The sequence below is a fragment of the Electrophorus electricus genome, chromosome 5, assembly GCF_013358815.1.
Source record: "Electrophorus electricus isolate fEleEle1 chromosome 5, fEleEle1.pri, whole genome shotgun sequence".
In the NCBI taxonomy this organism is placed as follows: domain Eukaryota; kingdom Metazoa; phylum Chordata; class Actinopteri; order Gymnotiformes; family Gymnotidae; genus Electrophorus; species Electrophorus electricus.
In genome coordinates this window covers 5,146,345-5,157,889 of record NC_049539.1, presented here as the reverse complement: position 1 = coordinate 5,157,889, position 11,545 = coordinate 5,146,345, and the positions used below count along the sequence as shown (strand labels likewise).

The window sequence follows — 11,545 nt, the reverse complement described above, 5'->3', positions numbered from 1 at the left end:
ATTGGGCGCTTGCTCTGTAACTGGGCCCTTGCTCTGTAACCGGACCCTTGCTCTGTAACCGGGCCCTTGCTCTGTAACCGGGCGCTTGCTCTGTAACCGGGCACTTGCTCTGTAATTGGGCGCTTGCTCTGTAACCGGGCACTTGCTCTGTAACCGGGCGCTTGCTCTGTAATTGGGCGCTTGCTCTGTAACCGGGCGCTTGCTCTGTAACCGGACCCTTGCTCTGTAACCGGGCCCTTGCTCTGTAACCGGGCGCTTGCTCTGTAACCGGGCGCTTGCTCTGTAACTGGGCCCTTGCTCTGTAACCGGACCCTTGCTCTGTAACCGGGCCCTTACTCTGTAACCGGGCGCTTGCTCTGTAACCGGGCACTTGCTCTGTAATTGGGCGCTTGCTCTGTAACCGGGCGCTTGCTCTGTAACCGGGCGCTTGCTCTGTAACCGGGCCCTTACTCTGTAACCGGGCGCTTGCTCTGTAACCGGGCGCTTGCTCTGTAACTGGGCCCTTGCTCTGTAACCGGACCCTTGCTCTGTAACCGGGCCCTTACTCTGTAACCGGGGGCTTGCTCTGTAACCGGACCCTTGCTCTGTAATCGGGGGCTTGCTCTGTAACCGGGCACTTGCTCTGTAATTGGGCGCTTGCTCTGTAACCGGGCGCTTGCTCTGTAACCGGGCACTTGCTCTGTAATTGGGCGCTTGCTCTGTAACCGGGCGCTTGCTCTGTAACCGGGCACTTGCTCTGTAACCGGGCCCTTACTCTGTAACAGCGGGCTTGCTCTGTAACCGGGCGCTTACTCTGTAACCGGGGGCTTGCTCTGTAACCGGACCCTTGCTCTGTAATCGGGGGCTTGCTCTGTAACCGGGCGCTTACTCTGTAACTGGGCCCTTGCTCTGTAACCGGACCCTTGCTCTGTAACCGGGCCCTTGCTCTGTAACCGGGCGCTTGCTCTGTAACCGGGCACTTGCTCTGTAATTGGGCGCTTGCTCTGTAACCGGGCACTTGCTCTGTAACCGGGCGCTTGCTCTGTAACCGGGCGCTTGCTCTGTAACCGGGCACTTGCTCTGTAACCGGGCACTTGCTCTGTAATTGGGCGCTTGCTCTGTAACCGGGCGCTTGCTCTGTAACCGGGCACTTGCTCTGTAACCGGGCCCTTACTCTGTAACCGGACCCTTGCTCTGTAACCGGGCCCTTGCTCTGTAACCGGGCGCTTGCTCTGTAACCGGGCGCTTGCTCTGTAACTGGGCCCTTGCTCTGTAACCGGACCCTTGCTCTGTAACCGGGCCCTTACTCTGTAACCGGGCGCTTGCTCTGTAACCGGGCACTTGCTCTGTAATTGGGCGCTTGCTCTGTAACCGGGCGCTTGCTCTGTAACCGGGCGCTTGCTCTGTAACCGGGCCCTTACTCTGTAACCGGGCGCTTGCTCTGTAACCGGGCGCTTGCTCTGTAACTGGGCCCTTGCTCTGTAACCGGACCCTTGCTCTGTAACCGGGCCCTTACTCTGTAACCGGGCGCTTGCTCTGTAACCGGGCACTTGCTCTGTAACCGGGCGCTTACTCTGTAACCGGGCCCTTACTCTGTAACCGGGCGCTTGCCTTTCTCGGCCTGGACCATCGCCTACCAACACTTTGCACCAGCAGCAAGACGTCCATCAGTGGACACACGACCTGCTTTGTGCTTGAGAGGAGCCTGAAGCTGATGGAGGGAGTACAGAGGCAGACTGGTGGAAGGAGAGAAACGCAGACAGGGAGGTAGGGAGGGAGAGACGGACGGAGTGGCATCTGCCTGAGACAGAGACCAGCTGAGGAGACGTAGACGAGTCTGAGCAGTGCTCTCAGCAGCTCCGTTCTCCCTCCTTTTCATTCTCTTTTCATCTCTTTCTCTTCGCCCCTCTCCTTCCCCCTCCTCTTCTCCTCTCTTGGCTCCTCTTCTAACTTCCGCTCTTCTCTCCTCCCTGCTCCTCAGTTTCTCCTCTTCTCATGTAGACATTCCTCTCCTCCTCTTTTTTGTACTTCTCCTCTGTCTTCGTCTCCCTGACCTCTCCTCTCTTCTGTTCTCCTCTTCTCCTCTCCTCTCCTCTCCTCTCCTCTCCTCCTTCTCGTCTCTTCTCCACCCCATTGCCACATTCATCTAATTACAAAGTGTGGCTGTGTGTGGCTGTGTGTGTGTGTGTGTGTGTGTGTGTGTGTGTGTGTCTGTGTGTGTGTGTGTGTGTGTGTGTGCGCGTGCGTGTGTGTGTGTGTTCTGTGTGTATTAGAGAGAAAAGCAGAGCCAGGCAGAGAGAGAGGGTTCAGAAATACAGAAAAACAGACGTACACTGAGAGATTCAGACCACCGATATGTGTGCCATTGACTAACACTGTTGGGACCATCATCATATGTCCCCTTGACCGACGCTGGTACGTGTCCCTCTGTGATTTCCCCTCAGTATGCACTTTCCAGATTCACAACTACACACTCAATATACCCTCCGGTATTTATGTGTGCCGTGAAAGAAAACCTTAAGAGACATGTTGCGTTTCCACAGGTCGTTAATATGCAAACGTGTTAGTGTAGTTTGCGTGAGCGATGGGAAACGGTTTCTTACACTCACTAATGATGAGGAAATGGTGTGGAAGAAATAAGAAATAAGGTACCATTAAAAGCTGCTTTATGCTATCAGAGTCTCCTGCTATAGAGCAATGATGAGCAGAGATAGCCAAACAGTGCTCCTTCCTCTCTCTCTCTCTCTCTCTCTCTCTCTCTCTCTCTCTCTCTCTCTCTTTATCACTGCCTCTCTCACTCCATCTCTCTGTCACATTCTTTCTCTCCCTCCTCCAGCTGACCTTGGTGCACTCGGACCAGAAGTCCATTATTACGGGATTACACTTTGAAGAGGCCATGCCCCACTGGTGCCTCTTTCAGCTTCTCTCTCTCTCTCTCTCTCTCTCTCTCTCTCTCTCTCTCTCTCTCTCTCTCTCTCTCTCTCTCTCTCTCACTTTCTCTCCCTCATCCTTTGCTCCCTCTTAGGCATTAAACCCAACGCTGGCACGGAAGGCCATAGAGAACCTGGATGAAAGGAGGGAAAGGTGTCGGTGTTTGGGCCGGTTTGGCTCGCACCAATCACATGCGTCTGACGGAGGTTTGGAAACGCTTGGAATGCCCTGTGGGAGCACTCGGGAGGCGATGGGGCTTTGAGACGGAGTGTGTGTGGAGCTGATAAGCCTCGTACAGGACCTGCTTTGTTTATCGGAGCAGGGAGCTTGATTATCTGTTTATTTGGATAGCTATTAGGCCTGACAGTAATGAGAGCTGCTTCACCTGGAGTTCATACAGGTCCGACTTTAATCACTTTGCTTAACATAAAGAATCAAAAGGAAAAAGTAGGACCAGGCTGTTTTGTGTTCCACCGTGTTGGGTCTAGTTTGTTGGTGCTGCTGTGTTCTGCTGTATTAAGCGTAGTTTGCTGGGGTGTCCTGTGCTGCTGGTTTGGTTGTTTGTGAGGTTCGTGTAGTTTGGCATTGGTAGTCTGTGAGTAGCTTGCACTGAAGGTTTGGTAGTGCATTTGGGGAAGTTTGTTAGTGCTTTTCTGTGCTGGTAATTTCTTATTCTGTACATAGGGTTGAGTAGTTTGCTGGGGTGTTCTGTGCTGAGGGTTGAGTAGTTTGCTGTGTGCAGGTTCTGTGATGTGAGTCGAGTAGTTTGTTGGGCAGGTTCTGTGATGTGGGCTGGGTAGTTTGTTGGGCGGGTTCAGTGATGTGGGTTGGGTAGTTTGTTGGGCGGGTTCAGTGATGTGGGTTGAGTAGTTTGTTGGGCAGGCTCTGGGTTGCGGGTTGGGTAGTTTGCTGTGGTAGTGTTATGTTAAATATGTTAACATAAAGTTAACGTGTTAAATATCTTCAGTAAGAAACAGTTGGTACTGTGAGTTGGGTATTTTGTTGTAGGGGTTCTGTGCTATCGGTTAAGTAGTTTGTTGTAAGGGTTCTGTTCTGTGGGTTGGGTAGGTTGGTGTAGGGGTTCTGTGCTGTGGGTTGGGTATTTTGTTGTAGGGGTTCTGTGCTGTGAGTTGGGTAGTTTGTTGTAGGGAGTTCTGTACTGTGGGTTGGGTAGTTTGTTGTAGGGGTTCTGTGCTGTGGGTTGGGTAGTTTGTTGTAGGGGTTCTGTGCTGTGGGTTGGGTAGTTTGTTGTAGGGGTTCTGTGCTGTGGGTTGGGTAGTTTGTTGTAGAGGTTCTGTGCTGTGGGTTGGGTAGTTTGTTGTAGGGGTTCTGTGCTGTGGGTTGGGTAGTTTGTTGTAGCGGTTCTGTGCTGTGGGCTGTAATGTTATGTGGGCTGTAATGGAGTGAAGTGAGGTAGCGGAAGTGTTTTGCACTCTTCGGGGTGCTGATTAGATTGCCTAAAGGCCTCATTGTTGTGTTGAGTAGTTTTTTAGTAGTGTTCAGTTCTGCATGGTGCATGTGGACAGTATTAGATCATGTGTGGGTACGTCTGTTCAGCTGCTCTTACTGAGTTCAGGTCCAGGTTGTTAATCACCCACTCTTTAGCCTCCTTGTAATCCTCCGTCAGGCCCATGATGTACAGTGTGTCCAGAGAGTCCACGATGGAAGCCCCCCGGAGCCCACCTGGCAACACACCACAAAACACATAATTGAAACAAGTGACACACACAACTATACATACACACATATGCGCATGCATACACACACACTTGGACTGAATTATACATTTATTTGACATTTCCAATGCAGAAAGATTAAACGTTATTCCATATTTTTACAAACCCATCAAGGAACTGTAAAGACTACCAGTAATGTGGAGAGGTACTAAAGAGCAGGTCTACACCAAAAGGTGTTACTGTGGGTCTCTCTCCTTTTGGAGAAGAAAAGTAAAATAAGTGTTGCAATGTGAAAAGGCAGGTTTTCCGAGACCAAAGCCCTGCTGTCAGTCTTGCGCCCTATCAAGGCTAATGAGCCAGGCTAAAATCAAGCACACTCCTCTAATTAACAGTGAAGCCTATGGCTTCATGTGCTCTTAAACGGCAATAAAGAGCCGAAGCAATGCGTTGGAGCTGAGCTGAGCGCGGGAGCTGCTTGCTCCTGGTCCTCCTCACTTGTATCAGCTTCCTCTTGTTGCTTGCTTTCTGACACACTTAATTTGACGTTATAAAATTGCCTTCCCAACTTTAATGAGAGATTTCTTGGGGCTTTTCAAGTGATCCGCCAAGACGTTAAATTAGATTGGTCGGGTAAGGGGAGGCGTTTCCTACTTTAGTGAAAGAAAATATGAAGAACCGCTTGCAAACAATGTCTTCACTGCATAAGGATGAATACTAGCAGTGGAAAGAGCTAATGAAAAGGATCTCGTCAGCGACTGCACAGAATACCTCGACAGGCCGCAGAAGACTGGGTGAAGCCCTCCCAGCTTGAATAATGAAACTGTTGCCTTGCGTTTGTGATCTGGTAAAAACAAAAACAAAACAAACCCCTCATCTAAAAACGGAAACGCATTTAGGCTTTGCCTGCGACCAGGTCAGAGTGTGCGTTCTGCAGGAAGTGAGCGCCGCATCAGTTAACGACACCCAATGTCACCCGGCAACATGCACCGGCGAACGGCTCGCTCATGATGCAATTTTAGCGCAATGCTCTTCGTTTCAAGCTGCCTTTGAGTGATCTGCAGACGCGGCAGTCAAAACACAGTGGCGCATCTTGATGGTTAAGCTAAACCAAAAGTGTTTTGGCGGTGCGCTTTGGAAATCTCGGCAGCCTAATAATAACAAACCTAATAATAACATGATTGGCCTGCATAGCGCAGATATGCTGAAATGGAACTGAATTGGTTGATGGGCTCTATACAGGTGATCAGCACTGTGGTGATGCCACTACGTTCATACCAGGATGAGTGTTGCATCATGGGAAGGAACTCATGGAAATGTCTAGTGGCAGCAGCCAGTGAAGGGAAGCTTTTGTATTGCCGCTGCTAACAGACGCCATCAAAAGATCAGGAGACGGAGGAGAAGATCAGGAGAGGGAGGAGAAGATCAGGAGATGGAAGAGAAGATCAGGAGAGGGAGGAGAAGGTCAGGAGAGGGAGGAGAAGATCAGGAGAGGGAGGAGAAGAACAGGAGAGGGAGGAGAAGATCAGCAGTGGGAGGAGAAGGTCAGGAGAGGGAGGAGAAGATCAGGAGAGGGAGGAGAAGAACAGGAGAGGGAAGAGAAGATCAGCAGTGGGAGGAGAAGATCAGCAGTGGGAGGAGAAGGTCAGGGGAGGTCTGTGCTGTCTCTTGCTTTCTCTATATCTCTCTTTTCTCATTCCTCACATTGTTTCTTTGTTGTTTCTCCCTGTTTTATCAGCTCAGTCTGCGGCAGCAGATATCAGTCCCACTTGTCAGTTGCAATTGCTCGATAATCACAGGCATGATTGTTTCTCCACCATCCCCTCTCTCTCTCTCTTTCTCTCGTCATTCTCTTTCACTGCTTACTTAATTACATGCCGTATATGTGAGTCTATTCTATAGCTGTGCACATCCAGCGCTCCACTGATAGCTATGTTACAACCACTGTTCCATCTACAGCCATGTACATCCACATCGTTCAGATAACGTCTGAATTTGACGCAATCCCAATGCATGTGAGGCTACCAGCTGAAGGGGTTAAAAGATCAGGGCTCAAACAAGACAGACTCATATTCCTGCAGGATTCGACTCTGGTGCCATGACCCAGTTACTGTCTTACCTCAGTACTAAAAGTGTAGCATATGGCTGGCTTGAATATATTTCTCCTTGCTTGTCCCAAGAGTAGCCGGCCCAGGACACTCTAGTTTGCCTCTCGTGGTTGTCAAATGTGGCTCAGAGTGACAAATGCATTTCCACTTTCATTTACACTTTAAATGTGTTTTGGGTGCATTTCCACTTCCATTTATTTTAGATAACCTCTACTCAGATATTACCATCCTGATATACAGGGCCCATGAAAAGACCAGGTATAAATGGTATCTGACAGAGCCGTGCGACATCCACCTCATGCTTCCAGACACACCCAAACCTGCAGAAGCGCCCAGGGGAAAGTTGGCGCTAGTGCTTCCTGCACCACGGTTTAAACGTGACTTAGCATACATCTGCTGCGGCCCATGCATACGTTAACGTTTGTGCTCGACGGGCAAAACTGGGGTCGTCTGGAAAATGACTTTGCACGGAAATGCGGGGAAACAGGCAAAAAACAAATGAGTGGTTAATGTAGCTTGTGCTTCGGCGCTCCAAAGAATGGCAAACTCTGATTGGAACGCAAAGCTGAGCCGCTCCTGATGGATAGGCTGGATGAGGAGAAGGGGCAGATCGATCCATCACTCAGCCCCGCCAGCCTTTCTGACAGCAGATCCACGGCTTTACTGCCTCCCTCTGTAGTAGGCCTGACCGCTAACGCTCACGCACGCAGGCCCGGGCGGCCGACACGCACTCAGGGCCCTAACGCTCATAGGCTTTGAACATGCGCAGAGTGGAATGACACACTGACACCCGCTGGAAGCTCTCGCCTGACGAGGCTCACCTTGGACAGACACAGGGCGTCTCTCTGCAAGCAGGCTGACATTAGACTCTCAGCTGCACCGCACCAGGTGGAGAACAGTGCCCAGCTAGTGCCCGGGTGTTACTCAGCACTACCCCCCAATCATCAACGACAAGAGGAGATTTTAAAGAGATTAAATTGCGGTGGAGTGAACAATTCAAACTTCAATGACACGAAGGATACACGAGAGCTGAAATTATGAGTCTCATTGAGGCTTTAAGTGTTGTGGTACAGCAATTGCCAGGTGTGTGCCAATTATCTACTTGATAGCACATTAAATTCAGTGCAGTTTAGTTCTGTTACTTTAGTGACATGTTCGTAATTGCCTAGGGAGCGCCAGTACCAAAACAAAACCTGCCATCTCTAGGCCTGACGAAATTCATAACGCAAACCCTGGGATTTTCATTGACTTGAACTGTTCCAAGTGAGTAATAAAACAGCTTAATTTGTCCCCAGTCAATAGAGACTTTTATTGTGTGTAACAGATGTGGGGGAAAAGGTACACTGCTGTATATCCACAGTAATGTGTGTGTGTGTGTGTGTGTGTGTGTGTGTGTGTGTGTGTGTGTGTGGCTACATAGGAGCGGTAATTTGCATGCATGTTCGTATGTGTCTGCTTATCGAGCTGTTGGTGAAATACTGGTCTAAGAGTTCATGAATCACAAGTGACAGATAGGCTGTGGGGGCCAGACCCTCCCCATTACAAAACCTGAGACAAGCCCAGGACTGCTGAGATTAACCCATAAATGGATAGGCGTGTTTATGCATGCCTCATTAGGGATCCGACATTTTAATCCATTTACAAGTGGGCAAAAAAAGATCAGCAATACCAATTTTTGTATTAGTAAATTGCTCAAGCAAAAGCCCTGAAGAAGTGAGGGTCTAACCGAAACACACGGAGGAGACACGAACGCACTGCCGGCTCGCTTCGAGTGCCACGGGTTTTGAAGCTGCACTGGCAGTGTTAAAAATGTACGCCCCCGGCACACTCCAGCAACCTGTAGATCCCTCACCAACCACAGACGCTATCAAAAGCAGAACTGCGCGTGCGCTCAGTGAGTCACCATCAGGCATAACGGCACGCGAAAATGAGACCAAACACATGTCTGCTGGGATTATTTAGCACGATTATTCTTGTTGGGAATTAAACGATGACCTCACAGGAATGACCTGGCTGCACGCTCTCACCCTCTATTACAAACGACAAACAGTGACGGTAGCAAAAGATCCAAGTAAGAGGGAACAGTATGATGGCAGGAGGGTAGGTGTCCGGAGGTCAGAGCAGGGTGAAGGCCTGCTGAGATCAACTTTTATTAACCAGTAAATACTGATTCTTGTTGCAGTTGCACTTTTTCAACTCTTGAATTGTATCCTTTTATGTTTGCTTTTTTATATTCGAGTTTTCTTTCTCCCATTTATTCTATCATATTCTGCTCCTACTGTATCCTCCTCTAAAGCACTTTGTAAACGTAATTTAAAAAAGTGCGATATAAATAAAAGCTTATAATGTGTGTGTAAGCAGGGCGTGTACGTTTCCAGGCCTGGAGAGAGGGGGGAGAGAGTTGGAGTGTGAGCCCTGCCCTGCTTTGGTTCCTCCGTGCTGACACGCTGAGCCCACGGTGCAGGGCCCGTCGAAAGCTCAGAGGAGTGTTGAGGTCAAATCCAGCATGCAGGGTCCAGACCGCTGGCTGGACAAGAACAACACAGACAGCAAAGTGGGACGTTTCCTTGGGCGGCAGAGTGTGCCAAGCTCAGGTCAGTGAAGCATTGGGGGGCAGTGCCACCCAACACCATCCACACGGAAGAGCCGATGTCCGCAGGGCCCACGCCGGCTGTTACAATAATCAAGTGTGGCTGCGCAGAAAGCGCTGAGCCGGTCGATGAGTTTAATGGTGTCTCAGGGCAGGAGTGTAGCGCTGCAGGGTGCTGGTTACCATAGCACTGTTTCATCCTGAGACCTTTTTCAGTTTGAGCTCTCTCACTCTCTCACTCCCTCACTCACACACTCTCTGTGTCTCAGTCACTCACTCACACACTCACACACTCACTCACACTCTCTCAGTGTCTCACTCACTCTCTCACTCACTGACTCACTCACTCACTCACACGCACAGAGCTGTCGTTGGCAGGCACTCTGCATAATTAGTATTTTGATGCTGTAGGTTTTACTGCAGTGCATGTTGCTTTAATTGCTGCTTTTCTCTGCCTCTCCGAGTGCTCTTGTGTTGTTCATGCTGATTCTAATCAACCCAAACACGTGTCACGTACACAAGGATATGTGTTAGGCAAAAGGAAGGATAAAAACATTTTTGATGGATAAGGAAAGAAGAAAAGAAGACACAATGACATTCACTCAAACACACACGCACACGCACACACACATGCGCACGCACATCTGGGTGGCTGATGATCAGGTTCATGTCTACACACTTCTAAAGGTCTACACACTACTATACATCTACACACTTCTAAAGGTCTACACACTACTACACATCCACACACTTCTAAAGGTCTACACACTACTACACATCCACACACTTCTAAAGGTCTACACACTACTACACATCTACACACTTCTAAAGGTCTACACAGTACTACACATCTACACACTTCTGAAGGTCTACACACTACTACACATCTACACACTTCTAAAGGTCTACACACTACTACACATCTACACACTTCTAAAGGTCTACACACTACTACAAATCTACACACTTCTAAAGGTCTACACACTACTACACATCCACACACTTCTAAAGGTCTACACACTACTACAAATCTACACACTTCTAAAGGTCTACACACTACTACACATCCACACACTTCTAAAGGTCTACACAGTACTACACATCTACACACTTCTAAAGGTCTACACAGTACTACACATCCACACACTTCTAAAGGTCTACACACTACTACACATCTACACACTTCTGAAGGTCTACACACTACTACACATCTACACACTTCTAAAGGTCTACACACTACTACACATCCACACACTTCTAAAGGTCTACACACTACTACAAATCTACACACTTCTAAAGGTCTACACACTACTACACATCCACACACTTCTAAAGGTCTACACAGTACTACACATCTACACACTTCTAAAGGTCTACACAGTACTACACATCCACACACTTCTAAAGGTCTACACGGTACTACACATCTACACACTTCTAAAGGTCTACACAGTACTACACATCCACACACTTCTAAAGGTCTACACACTACTACACATCTACACACTTCTAAAGGTCTACACACTACTACACATCCACACACTTCTAAAGGTCTACACACTACTACACATCTACACACTTCTAAAGGTCTACACAGTACTACACATCTACACACTTCTGAAGGTCTACACACTACTACACATCTACACACTTCTAAAGGTCTACACACTACTACACATCTACACACTTCTAAAGGTCTACACACTACCACACATCTACACACTTCTAAGGCAGGGAAATTGGTTGAAAAAAGAGAAGTTTGACCAGCTTAAATTGTGAACCTGTGTGAAAGGACCGTACACTGTGACCGTACACCCCTAAACCAATCCAAGCGCCACCGACAGTGAATGGCAATGATGTAGTGGAGATCAAATGAAAATCTCTGTGTGTGTTTGTGCGTGTGGTTAGTGGATCAAATATTCTCACTACACACCCTCTCTAAGATTTTTTATATGACTGGTCAATTAATTCTTCTCTCAGCCAATTAAAAACAGAGCCGACCTAATTACCGAAAGGGCTTGCAGCCTGGACCAACTGCAGGCTCTTAGAAAACCATAGAACACCATCTTATTACCTGGTCTATGGCCGCTGACCTGTTACACAAATAAAAGCTATCTCATAGCAAATTTCAGGTACTACACACTCAAACCTGTTTCCATGGTTACTAATGCAGAGAAACTAATAATATAATTTTCAGAAGGCCTCAGAGGGTCAGAGTCCCCTTCCCCCACCTCATTCTATCTAATCCGGACAGGTAATTGAAA

At 48.5% G+C, this 11,545-nt stretch overlaps 1 protein-coding gene across 3 annotated transcripts in view; it reads right to left on the bottom strand.

Annotated features, from left to right (window-relative positions):
• The window catches only part of LOC113580013 (mannosyl-oligosaccharide 1,2-alpha-mannosidase IA), a 197,136-nt gene that overhangs the window by 105,097 nt on the left and 80,494 nt on the right, over window positions 1-11,545 (bottom strand). For all 3 annotated transcript variants that reach the window (XM_035525993.1, XM_035525991.1, XM_035525992.1), the window contains exon 3: window positions 4,478-4,593. In XM_035525993.1, coding sequence (XP_035381886.1) covers window positions 4,478-4,593 — 116 coding nt within the window. The remainder of the gene's footprint in view (window positions 1-4,477; window positions 4,594-11,545) is intronic.